Raw genomic sequence first — 25,916 nt, 5'->3', positions numbered from 1 at the left:
AAAAATAAATTTATATTATATACACACAGAACATAATATATATATATATATATATATTATATAAAAGTCGAGACTAATTTAGAAACTGTTTTGATGTGTCTAATTGCACCAATGTAAATTTATAAATACAACTTTCAAACATACATTATACTTCACAAGCCACCGTGACACACACGATGCGTATCCCGTAAATATATAATTTGATAAAAACTCCAATTTGATAAAGTGGCTACAGATAAAATTTTAATTTGACAGTGAAGAAAAAATGAAAGAGAAAGAAGGAGGTTAGAAGAAAAACCGAAGAAAAAATAGGAGGAAATGAGACATTATAGTTTTTTTAGTAGTGTGGGGGTATAATCGAAAAATTTAAGAAAATTTATCATGACACCAAAAGCAGTTTTTTTAAGATACACACACTTAATAATATAGTAAAGATATAGATAATTATTTGAAAAAATAATAGAAAATACAATTGCATTTATCATCTGTACTATAAAAAATCACCTACTGTCTCTGTCATGCTAAAGTTAATGATTTATTTCAATTAATTTATTGTAGTTTTCTTTAATACTCAACAAACCCACATATATATTATTTGCAAAACATAAAAAAATTTCATATTTATTATAACTGTAATTAAATTATTTATATACACAAAAAAAATACGTTCATAGATTGCTAGTATTTATAAAAGATCAGAGAATCACCAATTTTTTCGATTTAATTTAATAACATTCATATATTTTTGACGAGATAAATCTACTTTAAAATTGATTGCATCAACCGACTTTTTTTAAAAAATTTGAAGAAGAGTTTGTTACAATCGAGTCTCAACATCTATATACCATTCTAACAAAATAAATCTAATTTAAAATTGATTGCATCAACCAAATGTTTTTTTGAATTTGAAGGAGAGTTTATAACAATAGAATCTCGAAGTCTAGATACCATTCTAAACTTGAGATGATACTATCAGATAAATTGTAAAGTTTTCGACATTGCACAAGCCAATTTAATTGCGCAATTTGATATTACCACAAAAATCTTGTATATTCTCATCTAAACAAAAAATACTCTTGAATATTCTTATTAATAAGAAGATATATATTAAATAGTTCAAATGTTCCCAATATATATTAAAGTAGTTCAAATATTTCCATTATAATCGATCTTTAGCTTTCGTTTGGACATGTACTTCAAAAATATTTTTATCGTTTTATAAGTTAAAAAAATTTGAAGTATGTGTTTGGACAAATTTTTTGTAAAATATTTTTGAAAAATGTTTTTAAAAAAGTGTTCTCCAAGTATAGTTTTTAAAAAATATTCGAGAGATATTTTTAATGTTTTTAGATGAAATTATGGAAGACAAAGAAGAAGAACATTACTTTTGAAATGTTAAAATATTTTTATAGACTAATTGTCCAAACACATATTATTGTTAAAATAATTTTAAAAATATTTTATAATTTTTTTAAAAAACACTTTTACATAAACATTTTACAAGTATATATCCAAACGAAACCTTAATAATTAGCACACATTTGTTGTACATAAAATGATTCTCCAAAATTCAGTAAACAACAAAGCAAATTTTTAAAAAATAAAAAGAGAAAAGTAAATAAAAGAAAAAAAGAAAAAAAATTCAATCAAATTATTTTACATAATATGTTTCGTAAACACATCCAACAACTAAATCCAATATACTACTAACACATTATTAAATATTAGATTATTATAATAATTACTTTTATTTCCAACAATTTTTGTCATTTTTTCCACACACACAAAAAAAAACCCTCCCTATAATTGTTTCTTTAATAAAAAAAAATACGATATATATAATAAAATAAAATCGAATACAATTGTTGTCAATTGTTTTTTTTTTTAAAAAATTTGAGTTGCTTTTATTTTACTCTCTCTCACACGAATCCCCAAAAACTCACTTTCTTACGCCAACTCTCGAGACTCTGGTCAGACTTTGGTTCACTACAGGTCAATCTACTGTCCGACGGCGATCACCACCGCCGGCACCGCTTGTATGGACGGCGGCTGCGGCAGTCCGCTCCACCGAAGACCGGATGTAGCAGACGGGATTTCGGAGCAGCTATCATCTCTTTCTCTCGAGGGTGATGAGGAACAGAAAAATACAAATAAGTCGGAGAAAGACCCCAGAACAATCGCCAGAAAGTAAGCTTTTTTATCTCGTAAAAGTTATAGTTTCTTCATAGTGCTGCTGCATTTCCTTTGTGGGTGTTGTTTGATTTTTTTTTTTTTGGTCCTTTTGATTTTGTTTGTCTCTGTTTTTTTTAATTTTAATTGTTGTGTATGGGAAAGTAGGAGAAGAGGGAAAATGAATAGAAGGGAGATGATAATGCTGGTAGGTTTTTTTGGCATGTCAGAGTCATGTGCGATCAGTACAGCATGCTGCACTGGATTTTGTCGAGAATGAAGCTGGCTGGACTTTTGCATGCTTGTGGAAAATCCGTCTCTTTATCAGCATTCTCAATTGTAGTGTAAATAATATAACATATTGGGATGTTACCTCGTTAATTATGTGAACTAGTTAAATAAAGGTTCAGGTACATATGTTCTTACGTGCAAAATCCAACCTTTGTACTTACAAAATTGGAAAGCTGCTTCTTGCAAGGTTAATTTTTGGATAAATTATCTGTTAATCCCACCCTGATATTGTGGAGATCCTTAAATATATGCTCTTGGCGCAATAAAACTGGTTAAATCCATCAAGCATGTGCAGTAAAGCACAAGCCTGCTAACTGCCAACTGTGTGTCGGCTCATGGTTTGGCCCTGAGAGATACCAAGCCAGCTATTCATTCTTCTCAGCGTGCTTGTACATGTTTACATACAACCTTTGTACTTACAAAATTGGAAAGCTGCTTCTTGCAAGGTTAATTTTTGGATAAATTATCTGTTAGTCCACCCTGACATTGTGGAGATCCTTAAATATATGCTCTTGGCGCAATATAACTTGTTAAATCCATCAAGCATGTGCAGTAAAGCACAAGCCTGCTAACTGCCAACTGTGTGTCGGCTCATGGTTTGGCCCTGAGAGATACCAAGCCAGCTGCTTGTACATGTTTATATACTTATCAATGGCATGCCAATATTTTTTTCACAGGCTAGTTAACCTTTTATAGATCGAGGTATCGATAACATCATCGTAATTGATGTCAAATTCGCCTGAGCGATCACTTTTTTTTTTGGGGTCCACCTGATAATTTGCTGACATAAAAGAAGAATACCAAAGGAATTTACTTCTTGTTGTTCCTTGCTCAGTAATCAGTATAATGGAGAAAGGCGATTTGTTGACCACAAAGATTGGAGTGTTATATCTTCTTGATATTTAGTGGGTACTAAGTGTTCCGTCTGCGGATATCTTATCCGCCTTTTGTAATTATCACATGATCCTTTTTATATATATATAATATGATCTCGATTCTTATTAAAAAAAAAATCTGCTGACTATTTTCCATTGTAAGGTTGTTTTTTACTTAAAATTTTAGATTTTTTTTCTTTGTTCTTTCACAATCTTTTTATCTTCCTTTTCTGGTTCAAGTAAGAGGTATTGTTATCATCACCTATAAGGAATGAAAGAAAGAAACGATTTTAATGTTTGTTTTACATGTTGCTTGATGTCATCTTAGTGACAGTCTATGACATTAGAACTCGAATGAATAATTACCCTCTTTGATGTATGTCTGAATTCTGACTCCGAATAGGTTGAGACAGAAAATCAAATCTAATTGATGTTTTGAAATACTCACAGGTACCAGATAGACCTTTGTATGAAAGCCGTGGAGGAGAATGTAATCATCTATCTAGGAACAGGCTGTGGGAAAACTCATATTGCTGTTTTACTAATATATGAGATGGGACACCTGATTAAAAAGCCTCAAAAGAATGTATGCATTTTTCTAGCTCCTACAGTTGCTCTGGTCCAGCAGGTTTTTCCCCATCCCTTTCTGCAGTCTCCATTATTTTTGGGTGTTATTGTAGATATTGTATCTACTCGTGCGCTGATATTAGCGGGACCATGGGCTGATATTAATGTGTGTGGGCCTTTGCTATTTCATTCAAGGATCAACATTACCAACATTACCATGAATCATTAGCCTTCAATAGTGAAAGTAGCTCTCTGTCCTCCCATATATGACGAATTCAAATTTTGTGCCTGCATTGTACATTTGATTTTCGAGAACAAAGAATGGTAAATTATGCTGGTGGTGGGGAGAAGAGAGAAATGGGGACTAGTTAAATTTTCTATGGCTTCTGCCAATCATCCAAAAGTTGCGTGTCACAAGATTTTTAAGACTCCCCAAAGTATCTTTTCTTGCAAAGCTGGATCCAAATTATTCTGACTGCCTATGATTACAAAAATTAGGTGCATAATTGCACATGCACCTGCGGTTTAAGTCCTTCCTCAAATTATGTTTGCACATTTCTGTCTCACATCCCCACAGCTTCTCTGCTGATAGCCTAATACCATCCCCCAGCCCTCAGTGAACTCTATCGAGTGGTTCCATGAAGCATTAACAATGCCTAAGAGATAAGGCAATATGCTGAGGCATGGTCAAAGAGAATAATTGCATGTGAGGAGAACACACAGGAAAGTAAAATTGGGCAGAAATTTAGAGGAGACGTTTCTGTAAACAAATATACTGAACACGGAAATTAAAGTAAATGATTTGAAATAAAGAGGGAAAAGACTAAATAAATTTGGAGGATGTGTATTAGAAGAAGGATTACAGACGTTTTCTTATGTTATATTTTCAAAATGAAACACATTTGTAAGTCTCGTAGGACTCGTACACCGTGTCTCGGTGCAATACTTGAACATTAGAACATATTAAATTGTTAGATCAAGGTTTGTTAGGCAGCATAGCATGATGTTTCTGTGAAAGTAATGATGCTTTTTTTCCCTTTTCGACAAAGTGAAATTAATAATGTCAGGAACATTTTATCATGTATTTTTAGGTTGACCTCTTCCTTTTCCTTTTAAACTTTCCCAATCACTTTCCTCAACTGGTGAGCCTTTGTCGAATGTGATGTAACTTTTTCAAACCACCTTAGAGAGTTAGATTTGAGTGCTCCGAGGATTTAATTTTATTAAAACAGGTTTCAGCTTGTGTACATAAACAGTGTCTTTGTTAGAGGAACAGTTGCTCCTTAAAGAAGTTCATCTGGAGTTTGTGATAATTTATCGAAATCTTAATGATTATTTTTTCTTTTGGAAATTAAAAGCAAGCCAAGGTCATAACAAAATCTGTTGATTTCAAAGTTGGCGCATATTGTGGGAGTTCAACGACTTTAAGGAGCAGATGTAACTGGGAAAAAGAACTAGAGGAACATGAGGTTAGTTTAGTAATTTGTCAATTTCTAAACATGTATATCAATATGTTAGAACTGTTTCTTTAATACGTTTATAGTTCATTAAACATGCTTGCAGTAAGTCTCCCTCTGGCTTGCCTTGGGAAATTATGTTCCTCTGGCTTGTGAAGGAAAATAGTTGAAGTGTTTTTGATTGTTTTGATTTCCAGATTGTACATGTCTTCCTTTTCCAGGTCCTTGTTATGACACCTCAGGTATTGTTGCATAATCTTTCACACTGCTTCATTAAGATTGAGCTGATTGCCCTTCTGATATTTGATGAGTGTCATTATGCTCAAGTTGAAAGCAATCACCCTTATGCTGAAATTATGAAGGTGGGTAAATTGAATTAATGAGTTAATCAGCATGCAGTGGTTGACAATTTATCCTTGTAGTTATAATAAGTGACATGCATTAATTTTGAAAATGTTACAGATCTTTTACAAAATGGATTCTGTGAAACTTCCACGTATTTTTGGAATGACAGCATCTCCAATATTAGGGAAAGGTAAGCTGTCCAAGTAACTTTTGAAGAACATTTCTGTTTGAGCAGGCTAAGAAACATCTTTCTTTTTTCCCCCTTGATATAACATATTTTGATTGCATTGTTGTTGAAGTTTTCATATCAAGCATGCTGTGTTGTAAACCAAAATGATGTATTTTATAGTGCTTCATTTACTGGGGAAAATGTTGTAGTTGGGGTGAGATATCTAACTGTGGCCGTCAATTAAAGCATTATCAATCTTCAGTCGCAAGAATAAAATGGTTGGATACAATAATCTTTGGATAAATAAATGTTATGTAAGAATTATGGCCTGATATCTTATGATTATGTTGGCTAAACCTCAATCATTCGTAGTTTTGTGATGTAACACATTCTATTGTGCTTTAATTCAAAGTGGTAGGATTAAAAAATAAACCAAACACGGTTGTTAGTATTGAGGGTCAAACTTTAAATATTTAGTGAGGTAAGTTGGATTTCCGATGCGTACATTTAGTTCCTATAATATTTTCAGAGGTGGGAAGGGTTAGCTGATTAGCTTGCAAACCAAGAGCATGCTGCTAAGTGAGATGAGCACTGTGAGGACATTTATTCTGATGGTGCCATAAGGTGAGTCTGAAAATGGACAAGCTGGAATTTCCTCCTTGGGGTTTAAATGAGTTCTCTTGTGTCTTTTTAGTTTCAGAAATCAAGCTTTTGCACTTTCACTTTGCAATCAATATTTTCTTGCGTTTCTTCTTCCATTACTCCTGTGATTTCCATATTTTTACTTTTATTTCTGAATTCTGAGCATCTGTATTTATTACGAAGTACTGGAAATTTTGTTGAATTTTGCACCCAATAGATTGTACCTTGATTTATTGACTTGTTTCCTGACATGGTTTCTTGTGTTTTCAGGAGGCTCAATTGATAGTCTCGAGGCTTTGTTGCGAGCAAGGGTGTGTTCCGAAGGATGAATATACGAATACCCATTTTTTTATACTTCAGTTTCATAAATTATAGGGTTCACTGCTGGGAGATGAGGTTTAGGGTTCCTTGGTGACTTCAGTTGTCTGCAGACTTTAAATCTTTTACAGTGTCAGACATGTATAGGGATTGGAGCATTATTATATATATATATACATATATATTACTTTTATAGGAAACTCGAATATTATAAATAAAAATATGGAAGATAATTACTAGTGTGAACCAGGGGACAACACACTACGATTAAATTTTGCACACTAGGTTGCGTGAGATCAAACTTTATACACACACACATTTTGTAGTACAAACTATACAAATTTAAAGTTCAGAGGAGTGGCAGATGAAGCAAGTCTCGCTCACTCTCTTCTTTTGAAATCAGTTTTCTAGATGTTATGGGATTAGCATCACGATGTTGTAGCTCTGGTGGCTGTGACTTAAATTTTTGATCATTTGACTTTCTTGTTGATAGGTTTATTCCGTTCAAGACAAAGATGAACTGGAACAATTTGTAACATCCCCCAAAGTAAATGTATATTATTATGGTTCTACAGAGAATGGCTACTCTTGCACTCACTCGATGTTCATTAGGAAACTTGAGGAGATAAAGAACCAGGTATTGTGTAATGATACATTTTAGTTGGTGAATTCGTCGCATTTAAAACACTGAGTTGATCCCTCCACGGTACCACAGAGTATGTCTACCCTTCGGATGAGCACTCTTGATCAGAATATTCTGAGGATCACCAAAAAGTCACTTCAAAAGAAGCATTCTGATTTAGTATTCTGTCTACAAAACCTAGGACTATGGGGGGCATTACAGGTAAGGTCAAAATATTTAGAGCACTGAGTTCTTTCCCATTCACAATTATTTCTGTTTATACTTAAATGCAATATCACTTAGTTGGTCCTCGACACTATTGCTTTTATGATAAAAGTAAAGAGTTGTTCTCTGTTTTTCCAAACTCAGTGGCATTATTGTTATTCTTTCTATTACATTGTGCCAATCCTCCAATTTTTTTAAACTTTTTGTGTTTCTAACTTTTGTGTTTCTAATTGTTAGACCTAATTTCTATTAAAATATCAAACCAATGCCCAAAGTGCTTTTGCATGCTGGATTTTTTAGAAGACATCCTGATCAACAAGGCCATTAATGTAAATTGACTTGACTGGTTGAATTGTCATGTCATGTCACAAACCATTAAATGTTTTATAAAATCAAAATAATTCAAAATTGGATCTATCTCATCAAATTCCACTGTCATTGTGGGATACCCCTGTCCCACATGGTAAAAAACCAAGGATTTAAAATGAGTTTATAATGGGCTACAATGATCTTCTATAGCAACTTGGGTTGATCATTTTCGTAACTCGAGGACGGATACGAAGTAGCTGCAATAGGAGCCTATTGTGCAGTCGGGGGCCTGGGCTCGGGGCGTGACAGAATGGTATCAGAGACGGTCACCAGCCGGCTAACCCTGGGAAATAAGTGTTATGCAGCGCAAAGTGCTACGTGCGAGGGAGCCACCTCTTGAACCTGCGGGGGAAAGTGCTACATGACAGGAGCCACCTCTTGAACCTGAAGGAGCCACCTCTAGATTCCCGGTGCTGGTGGATCGAGGGATGAGGTCGCGACGTCCTCGTCGCGTTCTGAAGGAAGGGTGATTGTGATATCCTGTCCCACATGGGAAAAAACAAAAGATTTAAAATGAGTTTATAATGGGCTACAATGGACTTTTATAGCAACTTTGGTTAATCATTTTCGTAAAGCGAGGACGGATACGAAGTAGTTGCTATAGGAGCCCATTGTGCAGTCGCGCAGGTGTCGGCCTGGGCTCGGGGCGTGACACATTGTGTATGTTTTCATCACTTTGATGGTTGATAATTATCATATGTTGTTGTGCTTGTATGTCCATTGTGACGAGACAGAGTGTGCCTTACATTAGTGCCATTTAGTCTGCATTTGTCAGTGTCATATATGATTTAAACTCATTTCAACTCTCGTTGTCGATATTTGAGAGTGTTATTTTGGCAGCCATTGGCGAAAACAGTTGGTATCATTAGTTTTCAGAAAATGTACAGCACCAACTGCGGGAAAAGGTAAAGATATTTCTAAGAACTTTTAAGGATTGCTGTGCTCATTTCCCTGCCGGAATTTCTTTGGGAGGTTGAGCCCTTGTAGGTTTTCACATCTGTGAATTTTGAAGGACCGATGCAGTCATCTGTGTTGATTTTACTGCTTGATATCTTGATTATTAATTATCCATCTCAATATCACTGGTTTAGGGTGTGTACCGTGTTTCTTAAAATCTGATGGGAGATGGCTAACCTTTTAATTTGCTCTTTCTCTTTTTCAAAGGCCAGCTACATTGCTTCAAAGGGTGATCATTGTGGGAGTACTGAAATGGTGGAGGATGAAAGGAGTTGCCGTGATCACTATTTTTGCAACAAATACTTGCAGCAGGCAGCCTCAGTCCTTGCTTCTGATTGCGCTGGAGGTAGTTTGTTGTTGATACAAAAGGTTTTCATCATTCATCATATGGCTTTTCAATGTTATATATATGTGTGTGCGTGCATGTGTATGTACATATGTGTGTGTGCGTGTATGTATGTGTGCGTGTGTGCATGTGCATGTAACCCACCAATGAGCTCGCATTCATATACATGTGTTGTGTGTCCCTGATGTTAAGCAGTGTGGACACTACCTCTATCACCATCTTTATTTCAGCTTTCCGCGGCACATAATATGCCTATATCTCATTTTGCTATGTTTGAGAATTCGTATTTTGCTCTTTCATGGGATTTGCATTTTTGCAGGGGTTTTGAGGGATGACGAGTTAGATGAGTTTGAGCGCGTTATTAAGTGTATTAAATAGGATTAGATTGTTTAAAGGGTAGATGATATCAGATTGTGGGTTGGGGAGTTGTCTGGTCTCTTTTCAGTTAAGTCTTTCTTCGAGTCATTATTTTCGAGCAGTAGCTTTCCCGTCTTTTCTTTTTTCCACGTTATTTGGAAGGTTCCGGTCCCAACAAAGATTCAAGTTTTTTCGTGGATTGCGATTCTTGGTAAGCTGCCGAATTCGGAGGTGATGCAAAAGAGATGGCCCACGTCTGCTCTGTGCCCAAATTGGTGTGTTGTGTCAGAAAGAGAGGGAGACGCAAGACCATATATTGTACCTTCACGAGTGGTTTGTGGACTAGAGCTTTGGACGAATTGAGACTGGTGTGGGTGGATGCCGAGATCAACGGAAGATTTATTCGCCACAGACTTGGAAATCTTCTTGGCAAGAGGGGCAGAATTTTTTGGAGGGTGGTGGTTCGTGTCATATGTTGGTCGGTGTGGTTAGAGAGAAATATAAATTTTTTTTATAACATTAAAGAGTCGAGTGAAGAATGCTGGGAAAGGATCAAGATTAAAACATCTACTTGGATTGGGTCTCATATAGAGTTTTAAAATGTCGCAATCTCAGATTTATTGAGAGTTTGGGCTTTTGTCTATGGTTGATATGATCAGGGTCTTGTTTAGCCTTTTGTCATCAGCAGACCACTAGTCCGCTTATTGTAATTAATATCTTTTACGTATAGAATAAAGTATCGTTTCTTATTTAAAAAAAACAAATATTACTATCATCTGCATTGCATGACTGCATCGATTGATACGGAGCCTAATATTTTCATCTATTTTGGTACAGATGCTTCTAGATAAACTTTTTGGCATGTGCATTTATCCTACCGTCGATGTATGAAATTGTCCTATTATTTGTGCAGATGGCATGCAAGCCAATATATCCGGTGTAGATGTTTTGAAGGAGCCATTTTTTTCTAAAAAGCTCTTACGGCTGATTGGAATCCTATCAAATTTCAGGTCGGTATTTCACTGGCGCAAAATTATAAAAACACTAGATCAACTTGAATCAATTCTCTAGAAAAGTTTTTTGCCAAAATCGAAGATAAATTAGTCTACATTTTGCTATCGCCACTGGAAAAGGATCATCATGATCTAGAGACAAAACTATTATGTGACAGTAAGGATCTGAAGTATAGATTTGTGGTAATTGCTTTGTGGCTTCTCTGAAATTTGAAGAACTTTTTTTACAGGTTACAACCGAGTATGAAATGTATAATATTTGTCAATCGAATTGTCATTGCAAGATCTCTCACATATATACTTCAAAATCTGAAGTTTTTATCTTCTTGGAAGTGTGGTTTCCTTGTCGGTATTCACTCTGGACTTGTCTCACGTAAAAATACGGACGTCATTCTTGAGAAGTTTCGTTCTGGCGAGGTAATACTTTCGGTGGCATGACATGTTTCTTTTTATTTCTGCTATTTATGCCCTGGAAAAACGGTTATCTTAGTAGGTATTGGGCATCTTTGAGCCTCTCCTTTCTTCACTCAGTATATGGTTATCTGATTGTTTGCAGAAAGAATCATGTTCGCATATCTTTTCAGTTTTTCTGATCAACTTGTTTTTGCAGCTAAATCTCTTAGTTGCAACAAAAGTGGGCGAGGAGGGGCTTGATATTCAAACATGCTGCCTTGTAATACGATTTGATCTTCCCGAAACAGTTGCTAGTTTTATACAATCAAGAGGCCGTGCTCGTATGCCGCAGTCTGAATATGCATTTTTGGTGGACAGGTGCTTTATTCAAATCCATTTCTCAGTTTCACTTTATGAGTACAGTTAAGATCTTATGAAATGCTACAGGGGCAACCCGAGGGAACTTGATTTGATTGAACATTTTAAGAAAGATGAAGATCGGATGAATGAAGAAATTTCCTCTCGAAAATCTCATGTGACTCCAACTGATTTTGAGGAAAGAACCTACAAAGTTGATAGTACGGGAGCAACTATAAGTACTGTTTCGAGTATTGCATTACTGCACCACTATTGTTCCAAGCTTCCACATGATGAGTATGATATTCTAGTTATTCAGTCTCTATTAGGCTCTCTGGTATTGAGTATTTACGTTATTCCATTTAGTTTCACGATCTTTTGTCCATTTACTTTTTGTCCTGATTAGGTACTTCAAGCCAAAGCCAGAGTTCTTTTACTATGATGATGCAGATGGAGTGGTTTGCAACATAATCCTCCCAGCCAATGCTCCAATTCATCAAATTGTCAGTGCACCACAATTGTCGACTGAGTTATCTAAAAGAGATGCCTGCTTGAAGGCATGCAAGGAATTGCATGAAGTCGGAGCATTGACTGATTACCTTTTGCCAGATCAAGATGATAAGTATGATGAGATGACTCAGGACTTATCAGACTCCGACAGCTGCGATGGTGAGGGGATGTTGGTACTCTTGAGTTTCACAATCTTTTCTTTGACAGTAGTTTCATTGTTTAATGAACGTGTTCATTGCAGATGAGGATTCGCGAGCAGAACTCCATGAGATGCTTGTTCCTGCTGCTCTAAGAGGACCGTGGAAAAAAGTGGGTCATTCCACTTATTTTAGCTCTTATTACGTCAAGTTTTCTCCTAATCCAAAGGATAGGATGTACAGACAGTTTGGTCTTTTTGTGAAAGAGCCACTACCCCAAGAAGCTGGGAACATGCAACTGGATCTTTGTCTGGCTCGTGGTAGAATGGTGACTACAAAATTTATTCCATCTGGAGTTGCCATATTTAATGAAGATGAGGTCAATTTCAACTTTCTATTTAAAATAGTTAAGCACACTAGCATAATTTATTATGCTTCAGAATTTGGAATTTATATTGCACAGGTTGCATCTGCGGAGAAGTTCCAGCAAATGTGTCTTAATATCATTCTTGACCGGTCTAAATTCATACCAGAATATTTTTCATTAGAAGAGAATGATGTCCATGAAGCAAACACTTCAACCTTCTATCTAACACTTCCCATTGTTCAGCATGATGATGACAAAATCTCTGTTGACTGGATGCTGGTGAACAGATGTTTGTCATCACCAATTTTTAGACACCGAGACAATGTTGTGGATGATGAAATTCCTCAACCCAACAGCCGCTTGCATCTTTCTAATGGTGGTAAAGATGCGCGTGATATTGTGAACAGTTTGGTGTATGTCCCATGCAAAGATACATTTTTCTTTATTTCTGATATTTGTCACGAGAAAAATGGGTATAGCTTATATGATGAATCAAAAACTCATGCGGAGCATTACATTAACGTGTAAGTTATTTCATTTCCTTATGACTTTTTATCGCTACTAATTCCTCATTTTTATTCTTACCATTGACTTCATTTAGGAGAAAATAATATTATATGAGTTGATTTGAAGTTCCATCCATGTGAGCATACTTTACTCGCATTTCAGAGTGAACTACAAATTTTTTTTTTTTTTTGATAAGAAACATATTATATTCATTACTATAAAAATGATGTACGATATGCGGACAAGTGATCCGCCAACGCCGAGAAGGCTCTCATGATCCTATCTTTCATGAACCTATCCCAATCAACAAAATGCAAATGCCCAGTCTCGTAATAAATCCGAGATGGACACACTCTGAAAATGTACATGAGATCCTATCCACGTAGAAACTCTAATTTTGATCCTTTCCTAGCATTCGTCGATCGACTCTTCAATTTCTTCAAAAATTCTGAACAGACGCCGTGAACGACCGCCCTCCAAAAGATTATCCCTTTCTCGCCCAAAAGATGTCCGAGATCTATAGCAAATAAGTCTTTCCGGCACATCACACACCAATTGGGGCATAGAGCACAAGTAGGCAACCTTTTTTGCATAATATCTGAGGTCGGCACCTTGCCCAACACTGCGGTCCAAGAGAAAACTTGAACCTTTGTTGGAACCGGAGCCTTTCCAAATGGCATTGAAAAATGAAAAACGGGGAAAACAGTACTCGGAAAGAAGGACTCGAAGAAAGACTTGACTGAAAAGACACCTGAAGAATCCCCATCCCACACTCTTATGTCGTCTACCCCTTCAACCAATCTTACCCTATCTAAAACACCTATCAAAGCATTTAGCTCATCTAATTCATCATCCCTTAGAACCCTTCTAAGATGCAAATCCCATGAAAGAGAGGATGAATGATTTTCAAAGGAGGCAAAAAAAGAGATAGGTAAATTATGAACCGACGAAATCTGAAATAAAGATGGGAACAAATCCCGAAAAGAAGAATCCCCCCACCACCTATCTTCCCAAAACCTGACCTTTGTACCCCCCTTAACCATTGTCCTCACTAATTGGTGAAAAACCAAGTAAGATCGAGAAATGAATTTCCATGGACATCTGAATGTGACATTCTTCGCTAACCCCGCATCCCATCCGTTCTCTTGTAACCCGTATTTACTCAATATGACTCTTTTCCACACCAATTCATCCTCAACATAAAACCTCCACCACCATTTTCCCAACAAAGCCCTATTCCTCAAACAAATATTCCCAATGCCCAGCCCCCCTCTCTCTTTGGGCTTGCAGACCTGCTCCCAAGCAACCCAGTGACAATGTCGGTCGCCATCAGCCCCATCCCAAAGAAAATCCCTCATTATCTTCTCCATCGCCTCCGCTATGCCCTTGGGTATCCGGAATAAAGACATGTAATACATCGGCATCGCACTCAGAACTGCAGCAATCAAGGTTAACCGCCCCCCTTTTGACAAAAACGCCTTCTTCCAACTAGCCAACTTCTTGGATAGCTTAGTTAACCCAGGTTCCCAAAATGATGCTTGTAATGGATTCCCTCCCAATGGAACCCCCAAATATTTGATGGGCCAATTCTTCCTGCTGCACCCAATATGTCGTGATAACTCTTCCACTATTTCCTCTTCACAATTGATGCCTAACAGGGCACTCTTCTCCAAGTTTATTCTTAAACCTGACATGTCGCAAAAAGCTCTGACCATTTCTACCAGAAACCGAAGATGACCCTGGTCTTTAACAAAAAAAAGAGTGTCGTCCGCGAATTGAATATGAGATATTTCTACCTTTTCTCTGCCCACCTCCAATCCCCGTATGAGATCCCTAGATTTAGCCTTATCAATCAATCTCCCCAACACATCAACCACCAAATTAAACAGGAACGGTGATAACAGATCCCCTTGTCTGAGCCCTTTCTGACCTCTAAATTTCCCCCTAGGCCTCCCATTGATCATAACCGAGAATGAGACACTCGAGACACAACCTTTGATCCATCTTCTCCATCTGTTTCCAAACCCCTTCTTCATTAGGACGAAATCCAGAAAGTTCCAATCCACATTGTCGTACGCTTTTTCGAAATCAACCTTGAAAACCCAACACTTGTTTCTTCCCCCTCCCCTCCTCTACTATCTCGTTCGCAATAAGACAACAATCAAGAATTTGTCGCCCATCTATAAAAGCATTCTGAGACTCTGCTATTGTGTAAGACAGACATTTCTTTAGCCGAGCAGAAAGAACCTTGACTATTATCTTGTATAGACTGGTAGTGAGACTGATAGGCCTAAAATCTAAAGGACTCTTGCTTCTTCGGTATTAGACAAATGTAAGTCTCATTCGTGATGCCGTTGATAACACCCCCTTCAAAGAATTCTTTAAACACCCTCAACAAGTCTCCTTTGACAATATCCCAACACCCCTGATAAAATGCCATTGTAAATCCATCCGGTCCCGGAGCCTTGCAATCGTCGCATTCAAACACTGCTTTCTTGATCTCCTGCATGCTATACATTACAATCACCAACAACACTGAAGTAAGAGTGAACTTCAGAAATTTAGTGACCTTCTGGGCATTGAACCCGTATTTTCTCTTCAGTAGTTTTCGTGCACTTTGGATTTTGTTAAGAGTGCATTATAAAATTATTTTACTTGTCTATTAGTTGGCATTATGTTTGATTTAAACACGGTGAGATTCATCTGTAGTTTACGTTTCTATTTCAAAATTTATGTAAAGGAACAACTGAAAAGTCTTTGAACAAGTAGCTTTTCTTTTACATTGATTTTTGTGACAAATATTGATAATCATTTTGTATGTGGATCAAGAAGCTGATTTAGTTCTTGAATAGAATTCTAGGTTGTCTCGTAGCAAATGAGATAGAGGATTTGAGGCTGAATTTCTTCAGTTTCAAATAAAAGGAAGCATCCTCTTCGTTATTCGGCCACCAAACTGCTTTATTTGCTTGGAACGGGAAAATCTCAATCTGCCTCTTAACTGCCTTGCCAAGAACGACGCGCACCAAATCCCAAGAGATATTAACCCTTTCCTTTGTGATAATAAGTGCTTTCTTCCAATCTTTAACTAGACATGGACGAATGTTATCATTAGCATCTATGTTTCCCGAATCTGTAGTATATGGTATAACTTTACCAATCTGCAAAGGCTCCCCAAACCGCTTCCTATCTTCTCTTGGATATGCTCCAATAACCTCCCTGCTCCGGAAAAATTTGAATAAGTGATTGGCCAAACATTTCCAAGACATTGTTTGAGTGTTGTAATAGTTGGGTGAGAATTCTTGGGCTCCCTTGGGATTTGTGGACGAATGATTTGTTCAAAAGTTTAAGGGAGTAGTGTGGTGGTTTGCTGGACATTAGCCAAGACACTATTTTGCTCAAAGATTTGTCCGCAGCCAAAATCAAAGTGGTAGGTCTCGAAGGTGGTTTCATCAACACCTTCATGCAGATTCAGACACATCGTGGCCCCTTGGTTGTCCGTATTGTTATTGATTCTGTCAACATAGCAGCATACGACATCTAGGAAAGACACTCTCATACTCAGGTGGTGGCTAATGGAGCAAGGGTGACGGTTGGGTGGGGTGTGAAGGGCCCCTTGGTAGTTGGCTATGTAGCACGGATACTTCAAAAAAAAATTTCCGAAGTATCGGACACGGATACGGATACGGATACGGCAAAATCCGTGTCGTTGACTTTTTTTAATGTTTGACCAGTCGGATACGTTTTGGACACGGCAAGGACACTTTTTTGGCAAAATTACAAATTATAAAAAGTTTTAGGGGTTAAATTGAAAAAAATTAAATTTCTGAGGACTAATTTATAAATAAATTAAAATGAATTGGGCTTAAAATCCCTAAATTAAATAATTAAAAGTCAGTTTCTGTTCTTTCCTGTTCGGCTTCTCTCATTGTCGATTATCACAACACCACTCTTTTTGAAGTTCGCCGCCCCATCCGCCGTCGTTGCCGCCTGCCGGTTTCTGGAAAAATTATTAAAATATGGTTTTTATCTCTACAATTTTATTTTTAATACTAAATTTATATATAATATTTATATATATTTTAATAATTGTCGTATCCTAGCCGTATCGTGTCTTATATTTTCAAAATTTGCCATATTGCGGTATCCGTGTCGTATTCGATACGATACCCATATCCGTGCAACACAGCTGTGAAGAAGAAGAAGTGGAAGGGTTAGCCAGTGAGATTGGGGGTGGGACAGAGTCTTGGTCTGTTAGATATTTGGAGGTTCCATTGTGTGGAAATCTGTTAAGAAGTCTTGTTTTGGGAGCCTGTCCTTCCCAAGATGTCCAAGAAGTTAGCGAGTTGGAAGGAAGCGTTTTTGTCTAGAGGTGGAAAACTGACTTTGATCTCAGCAGTGTTGAATGCTTTGCCAAGGTACTTCATGTCCCTTTTTAGGATTCCTTGGGGCACAACGGAGGTCATGGAGAGGATTATGAGGGATCTTTTGTGGGATGGAGCCGATGGGGATCTACATTGTCACTTGTTCACTTGGGATCAGGTTTGAAGACAAAAGAAAAGAGGGCCTGGTTATTGGAAACATCTGTCTGAGGAATAGAGCCCTTATAAGAAAGTGGTGGTGGAGATTTTCTTGTGAGAGAGAGCTGTTATGGAAGAAGATTATAATGGGTAAATATGGGTTACATGAAAATGGGTGGGATGCAGGTCTAGCGAGGAATGCTACATTCAGGAGTCTATGCAAGTGTATTTCTAGATTTATCCGGCTTTGCATCGGTTAGTGAGGGTTGTGGTAAAAGGGGATAAAAAGATTAGGTTTTGGGAGGACAGGTTGGCGGAGGGGGGAAATTCATCTTTTTGCGATCTTTATCCATTGTTATTCAGATTTATACGGCTCATTATAAGTATATTTCCTATTTTATTCATTTTGACACTTCTTCAAGTTCCTCCATTCTTTCTTGGGATCTGCACTGTCGTCAGTTTGGTTGATGGAGCTGCAGATGTTAGCAAATGGGTTTGGGATACCTCGGGATATTTTCAGCTAAATATTTCTATGAGTCTTTTATTTTTCAGGCAGTGGTTTTCCCTCGTTTCCTCTTTATCATGTTGTTTGGAAAGTGTCGATCCCATCCAAGGTTCAAGTGTTCTCATGGATTGAAGTGCTGCGAAAACAACCAACTTGAGAGATGATGCAAGAGAGATGGCCCACATGCTTTCTTTTCCCGAATTGGTGTGTGTTATATCAGCAAGAGATGGAAACTCAGGATCACATTTTTATTTGCTGCTCTTTTTCAAGCTACCTTTGGTTCAAAGCATAGAGGAGTTGGGTCTGGTTTGCGCAGCTCCGAGATTAATGAGGTACTCATTTGCGTAGATCTTGGACTCGACCTTGACAGAAGGGGTAGTATTTTTTGGACGGTGGTAGGTCACTGTATTTGTTGGTCAGTTTGCTTGGAGAGGAATAAGAGGATTTTTAACCATCTAGAAAAATTGTTTAAAGCACGCTGAGACAAGATGGGGAAGCATAAGGATTAAGGAGTTTGAGATATTTTCAGTTTCAAATATAGTTAGGGATTGGAGTCTTATTTGTTGTTAGTACGATGGGTTTTTGCTTTGTTTTGCATGATCCACTTGTCCGTTTTTTCTAATTAATATAACATTGTTTCCTATCCAAAAAAAAAGAAGAAAAACTACTTCTGGGATTCACTGCATTTCTCATGCCTAGTTCATGGCTTTTATTTCATTAGATTAATAGTATATTATTAGACTTAGAATATTTGTTTGATAATTTTTGTTGCTTTGTTGCTTATTGATTCTGAGATCGCAGGCCAGCGCATATTATTTGTTGTGCTGTTGCTACACGATTGATGGTGTTTGCATCATGTTTTAATGTCACTTCAGCAGTTGTGATTGTTCATACTTTACTCTGTAGGTTTGATATTCATCTTGCACACCCTGATCAACCACTACTAAAAGCAAAACAACTTTTTATTTTGGACAACTTACTACGAAAGAAAAAACTCTCAGGTATAGTTTGTAGAAGTCCGTGAATCTTTTATAATTATTTTGTTGGATTTTGTGTGCGTGGGTGTAGTGTGAGAAGAAAAGATGATAAAAAACTGTGGTTTGAGGTAAGTTTTTTACGAAGAAAAGAAAGCACTTGTCGCATTCGTTTGTATGTATTTCAACAACTCTAATTTGAGAAGAAATTTAGAATTTCCTCTTTTAAGAAATTTATAATATTCAAGGAAGGGAATTTTGTTTGTTTGTCCATCCTTCAGTTGTGAGGGCAAAATATATTTTTTTTAGTCCTGGCGCCCAAATTGTTTAATAAATGAGTATGAATGGTGGGGCAGCTGAAGTTCGAGCTCAGGACCTATTCCTACCACAGTTCACAATACCATGTTAGTTGACGATTTTAATTTTAAAACTTAAGTAGCTAGGAAATTGAAATTTATTTCTTCTGGTACTTAATGATGACTTTTATACGCCTCTAGAGTTTATTTTCCAATTTTTCTTTGAATTCGACATTTTGGAGTGTTGTTTTCTCAGAAAAATGGAGAGAAAAGGAGGAACACTTTGTTGAATTACCTCCAGAGATATGCCAATTGAAAATTATTGGTTTTTCTAAAGATATTGGAAGTTCATTGTCTCTATTGCCATCTATCATGTGTCGGCTGGAAAGCTTTCTGGTGGCCATCGAGTTGAGGGAGAGACTATTCTTTTCATTCCCTGAGGCAGCAGAAGTTACTGCGGATCGTGTAAGGTTTATTTGGGTTTATGGCTCAGCTTTTGTTTAAGGCCTGCATCAATCTTCTGTTCCACCATTAATTATCCAAGAGCAGGATATTCTGTTATATTCTAACCAGTTTATTATAAATTTATGTGATGAATGATTTAAAATTGGTTCAGATTCTTGAAGCGCTGACTACTGAGAGATGTTGTGAACATTTCTCTCTTGAAAGACTTGAAGTGCTTGGAGACGCATTCCTCAAGTTTGCAGTTGGGAGACATCTTTTCCTCGAGCATGATGCCTTAGATGAAGGGCAACTAACAAGAAAACGTTCCAACACTGTAAACAACAATAATTTACACAAGCTGGCGACACGGAATAATCTACAGGTAACTGATGTTAATTGTATTTTTTGTCATGTTGGGTTTTCTCTGGAATATCTGCCTTTAGAACGTGAATTAAAAAACATTGGGATTGCGCAATTGCCTGATTGTCAATAGCTTTTGTTTCTTATTAGAAAAAGAAATGTCAGGATAAAGATGTTAGAATGGAAAAAGGACATCCTAAAGGTAATAGTGGATCAAAGTTTTTTTATTAAAATAATAATTAAGCTATCAAGTCCATCTTCATTTTAAATCTGTAAAGGCTTCACCATGAAGAATGTGGATCCACGTGTTAATGAGTAGATTTAAAACTGTGGTTACTTTCAGTTGAAAAAAATTGTGGTTACTTCATATTTACTATGTTATTTTGTGCTGTTGGTTCACTGTTACTCAAATAGTTCTTTCTTTAAACTGAAATTTAAAAGGTTTAGTACCTTTCTGTACAAGATTAAAAGGAAAAACCTGAATAAGTGTGTGTTTCTGTTTATTATTTCTCTAGAATAGGCGCTATGTTGTGGGACTAATGAACTAATCATCTGCTTATTGGTGAAACAATATATATGACACTTAACATAATTGACAAATTATTATTCTGTTTTTGGATTTGGAATTTATTTTATTACTTGTTCAAAAGAATATAAGCTTATAGCATATTAAAGAGATAAAGCTGTTGCTCTATAAATCTGTATTTTCCCGCATAATGTACCAGTGCTTTCAAGCTGTACGCCTCTACGTTATTAATTGTTTCCCCAACAGGTTATAATTAGCTGACATAGTGACGTGTTGAATCGTATCCAAATACATTTTCAGGTGTATATTCGTGATCAATCATTAGAGCCAAGCCAGTTCTTTACACTTGGTCATCCTTGTCCTGTAACTTGCAAAAAGGAGACTGAGAAAGACATACATTTTAGATGTCCTGACAAGATAAAAGGTGCAAATACCGACCTTAGGTGTAACAAAGGTCATCACTGGTTACAAAAAAAAGTCATAGCAGATGTTGTTGAGGCACTTATTGGAGCGTTTATTGTTGACTCTGGCTTCAAGGCTGCAACTGCATTTCTTAACTGGGTAGGCATACAAGTAGATTTTTCGCCTTCTCAAATTCATGACATCCGCTCTGCTAGCGCAGCATTCCTCCCACTTGCCGATCAGATTGATGTTAATGCCATTGAAAATATGTTGGGGTACAAATTTTACCAGAAGGGATTACTCATTCAAGCTTTCATTCATCCATCTTTCAACAATCATTTGGGAGGTTGCTACCAGGTATTCCTCATCTGCTTCTCATGTATGAAAATCTGTAAGTTAAATTTTTTATCTCTTCTAACACATAACGGATCTCTTGAATCAGAGACTTGAATTTCTTGGAGATGCTGTCCTGGATTATCTGATCACTTCCTATCTGTATTCAGTGTACCCAAACTTGAAACCTGGCCAGCTAACAGATTTAAGATCGGCTTCGGTGAACAACATTTCATTTGCTGCTGTAGCTGGACGATGGTCCTTGCACAAATTCATTCTTTGTGATTCTAGTCCTCTCCTTGAAGCAATGACTGAATATTTGAACTCCATAAGGACATCAACATCAGCAAAAGGGCACATTGAAGAGCTAACTTGTCCAAAGGTTGAATTTATGCACTTTCTGTGTCCTTACGTGAAGCTTGAGTTTGTTTTCAATTGTATAATTGGATTCCACGAATCTTATTTTTCAACTTAAGTTATGCTTCTTTTTATGGTTTTGATGATTTAGGTGAACAGTTTGAAAAAATTGTCAAGGTAAATGTTGTCTCAATTGACTGCATCTGTTTTGGTCCTAGGTTTTTAATATCGTTGTGAGACGATTTAAGGGGTGATCATAATTCATGATTTTTTAAATTTGAGGCTTATTAGAGAGAACCTCTCGATTTCTTTGTTTTAAAGCTCGTTAGGAGAAAATCTTAGATCTCATAACATAATATTATGAATATTTTCTCGATGATTTTGCTAATGGAATTACACTTTATTTATAATAGAGTACAATGATTCAAATAAAGAAAGTCAAATCCTAATATAAATAAAAGCTCACTCCAACTATGGAATGATCCTATTTATTTAAAATCAAATAAAGGATAAGATAACAACAAATTCTATAAAAGATTATAGGAGAATAATCCTCGGGCTTGAACTTTCCAGTGCAATGGAGGCTCATAAAAGCATCCAATAAATTAAACTTCACTGTCAAAACTATTATACTGCATGATGTCTATGAATTGCTAGGGTCCATCCTATTATTATTGTTATTTATTAACTATACCCATTATCTCTTGCGGCGAAATTTCAGAACTGTTCAAGTTGAAGTTGTCACTGTGACACGACTTTCTCTTGAATTCATTGCTCTATTGAATATTGATGTTTGAGATAATATTTATCGTTCATCTGTATGTTAATTTAATTACTGAAACAATGGTGAACTGATTAAACTTGTATTCAGGTGCTTGGTGATGTGGTGGAGTCTTATGTTGGTGCCTTATTTCTTGATACGGGATTTGATTTGAACTGCGTTTGGAAAGTAGTATTGTCTTTGCTGGATCCTGTTGTTACTTTATCCAAGTTGCAATTTAATCCTCTCAGAGATCTACGAGAACTTTGTCAATTCCATAACTGGGAACTGCAGTTATCTTCAGTGAGGAAAGATGGTAAGTTCTTAGTCGAAGCTAAAGTGGATGAGAAAACGGTTTCGGCAACTGCTCGTGCCACTAACGCAAGCGGAAAAATAGCCAAAAAAGTTGCTGCGAGACAAGTATTTGAATGTTTAAAGGTGATTTTAGAAATCATTTCACTATTTTGTTTTCTCATTTCATTGTTTTCTTTTCTTTCTTTTTTTTTTTTTTTTCTGGATTGTTTCTGTAGCATATTAATCATTAGCATACGGGGTTATGCCTTTTGCTTTTGTTTGTAGGCTCAAGGTTACAGGTCCAAATCAAAATCACTTGAAGAAGTGATTAGAAAATGTGAAAAAAGAGAAGCCAAGTTGATCGGGTATGACGAGACATCCTCATCCTCTCTTGAATCCGTTAAATCTGGAAAGGTGAACATTCAAGAATCTCCTCGAATTGATTGCGATGTGAAACTATATCCTCTTAGTGAGGCATCCACTAGCAAGTATGATATTGTTTCGAGACCCTTGAGGCAGACTTCTTATCGGCACACTGCTTCAGAATTACATGTGACACAAATAATTCACAATAATGGCTTCAATGTTGAATCACCGGCTAGTCAACTAAATATTGACTCCGAGGTTGATCAACAAGGAACAGGTGCGAACCCCGTGTGCCTTGTAAAGTCTTGTTCTCAATTTTCAAGTTTCTTTAACTAAAAACAAATGCTTTAGGTTCTATCTGTAATGGAATGGCAAGGTCGTGCCTGTACGAGATGTGTGCTGCCAACTGCTGGAAACCACCTATATTTGAATGTTGCAATGAGACAGGTCCAAGCCACTCTAAACAGTAAGTTATATTTTCTATATCTGAAGTTCATTTCGTAAGTATATCGAGTAGCTCGAGTTAAAAAGAAAGTAGATATGGTATTGTTTGTTTTTGTTTGGGTTTTAGACATAGAAATTTGGGGAAATGTTTTGAGCTCAAGTTTGATTCATTCTCTGTAAAAAAAATGTTAAAGTCGAACTAATTTGCGCCTGTGAGATTATGAAATTTTCTCAAAAGGTTTCAATTATGGTGTATCCCGTATTTTTTAAACTCGTCACTGCTGAAAGAATCTCATTATGCACATTGGCTCTCGTTTCCTGCAGATTCATCTACAAAATTGTGTTGGACATTGAAGAGATGCCAGATGAAACTTTCGAGTTCTATGGCGAACCTCGAACAAGAAAGAAAGATGCTGCTGAAAATGCTGCACAAGGGGCAATTTGGTTTTTGAAATGCCAAGGCTATTCATGGGATCAAAAATTAAACAAGGGAAAAGCTAAGCAAACAAATTGATATGCTGGTGTTTTGATAGGAAAATATGAAGTGTGATTGATCTTCATAATGTCACATGTAGATATATATACATATATAAAGTTTATTATACGGAAGACAATTATTACCGAGTTTTTTTTTTTTTTTGAGGAAATTATTATTACGGAGTTCTACTTCAATGTTATTGTAATATTATTTTGCACCTGTCATGTGGTGCTGAATTCTTAAAATTCGAGCTGTTTTAGACTTTCTTCTCCAAAGAAGCTAAGATTAAAACACATACTAAACTTTCCTCCCCAAATGAGGCTAAGTAGGCTTAAAACTCACAAGAATACAAGAAAACAATATAGTCTTTGAGAGACAGCAATAAAAATAACTAGAAAAATTAATTATTATAAATTACATTAGTTGGAGTAAATAACATAAAATTCTCTTTATGTTTAAACAACCACATCGGATGCATAACAAATGAGAGATATACATATAGTCTATGGAACGCAATAGTTTCAAGCTCAGGACAATTAAAAAAGAAAAAGGATATCATGTTGAAAAATCCATTATAGTAAAACTTCTTTAAATTAATACTCAATAAATTAATATTTTTTTTAAAATAATATTTTTTTCAATTCCAACTTGGGCCAGTTTATTAAATCATAATTTCGATAAATTAATAAGATAATAAATTTTCGAAAGACCTTAATATAAATATATGGTCCCATCAATATCATAAATTAATAATTCTCTAAAATTACAAAATACAACTAGAACAAATTAGTAAAATGTGATTTTATTGTTATTTGTTTTTTTTTCTTGAAGTTCAAATCTAATTGAACTGTTATTCGAATTAAATTTCATCTCTATATTTTCTCATTTTATTCAAAATCTCTGGTGTTGTATTATCGGACTGTCACAAAAAATTCTGAAGAGTTGTTTTCCTGTGATTGTTTTTCTTTTGGATAACTGGTTTCAAAGATAATGTATTATCATCAACTTTATCATTAATGTGTTTTTCAGTTGCGCGAGATGTAATTTTTTTTAAACTTTGCTATTATTAGCACATTCATTTTCACCTAAATAATATGAAACATTTTTTAGTACATAATACAAAAACTTCTAGTGTTACATCACTTTAATTACTATATATTAATTATATCCAAAATACACTATTTAAAATAATAAATTATTAATTTATCAATTAATTAATACCTCTATAAATTAATAAAATTTCATGACCCAACATTATTAATTTACTGAGGCTTTAGTTTTTACTGTATCACAATTAACAAACAAATCCATCTTCCTCAACTAAAAAAAGTAATTCTTCTAGGCTGCGTTTGGTAGGGAGGATAACCGCGGGATTGTAACATAATTTAATGTTTGTTTCGTTTTTTGCATTTGTTGGGATAACTACGGGCCCGACATTATTCTACTGTATGGGCTGGAAAACATTGGGTAATTAAACTCAACTGGGAGCAAGTATTATGAATCCTTGTTGCTACAGGGCGTGGAAGAATAATATCAATTTACCAATTTGTCCCTTTGCCCCCAACGAAACCCCACATTTCAAAATCCCTCCCATGGACAATACATGCATTCTTCTCTCGTGAAGACTTCTTCAATTCTGCTACATATCTTTGCCGATTTCTTCACATCTCAGGTAGGTCAAGTGTAAAAATTTTGTCCACTGCTTTTGTGTTCAAAATGAAATGCGTCGCCTTCCCAAAATCACACCTCCCGGACAGATTTCCTGATGCGGTGATTTATGGCCTGAGCAGAAATGAATCCCTATCTGTAGCAGTCAAATAAGGTTGCGTTCGACAGTGCAGGTCATACAACACCTGCATTTAGTAAA

General features: G+C 36.1%; 1 protein-coding gene across 3 annotated transcripts; it reads left to right on the top strand.

Annotated features, from left to right (window-relative positions):
- The first annotated feature begins 1,896 nt into the window (after nucleotides 1-1,896).
- LOC140887017 (dicer-like protein 4) lies at nucleotides 1,897-24,234 on the top strand. Of its 3 annotated transcripts, none has more exons than XM_073294012.1 (25): nucleotides 1,897-2,187; nucleotides 3,786-3,963; nucleotides 5,261-5,371; nucleotides 5,581-5,721; nucleotides 5,822-5,894; nucleotides 6,786-6,826; nucleotides 7,327-7,470; nucleotides 7,549-7,677; nucleotides 9,214-9,352; nucleotides 10,623-10,719; nucleotides 10,953-11,139; nucleotides 11,333-11,493; nucleotides 11,563-11,769; nucleotides 11,879-12,141; nucleotides 12,224-12,498; nucleotides 12,583-13,010; nucleotides 18,922-19,016; nucleotides 19,542-19,750; nucleotides 19,902-20,111; nucleotides 20,916-21,374; nucleotides 21,460-21,732; nucleotides 22,579-22,905; nucleotides 23,047-23,404; nucleotides 23,479-23,593; nucleotides 23,896-24,234. In XM_073294012.1, exons 1-25 carry the CDS (start codon nucleotides 2,039-2,041, stop codon nucleotides 24,083-24,085), a joined length of 4,959 nt encoding a protein of 1,652 aa, XP_073150113.1. In that variant the 5' UTR covers nucleotides 1,897-2,038; the 3' UTR covers nucleotides 24,086-24,234. The 3 variants fall into 3 exon arrangements, with proteins under 3 accessions (XP_073150113.1, XP_073150112.1, XP_073150114.1); XM_073294011.1 differs by having other exon boundaries at nucleotides 5,557-5,721; XM_073294013.1 differs by lacking the exons at nucleotides 1,897-2,187; nucleotides 3,786-3,963; nucleotides 5,261-5,371; nucleotides 5,581-5,721; nucleotides 5,822-5,894 and adding an exon at nucleotides 6,429-6,497.
- The last annotated feature ends 1,682 nt before the right edge of the window (nucleotides 24,235-25,916 follow it).

Source organism: Henckelia pumila, chromosome 3 (genome assembly GCF_033568475.1).
Source record: "Henckelia pumila isolate YLH828 chromosome 3, ASM3356847v2, whole genome shotgun sequence".
Taxonomy (NCBI): Eukaryota; Viridiplantae; Streptophyta; class Magnoliopsida; order Lamiales; family Gesneriaceae; genus Henckelia; species Henckelia pumila.
The sequence above is the reverse complement of the archived record's forward strand: the minus strand, read 5'-3'. Positions and strand labels throughout refer to the sequence as shown.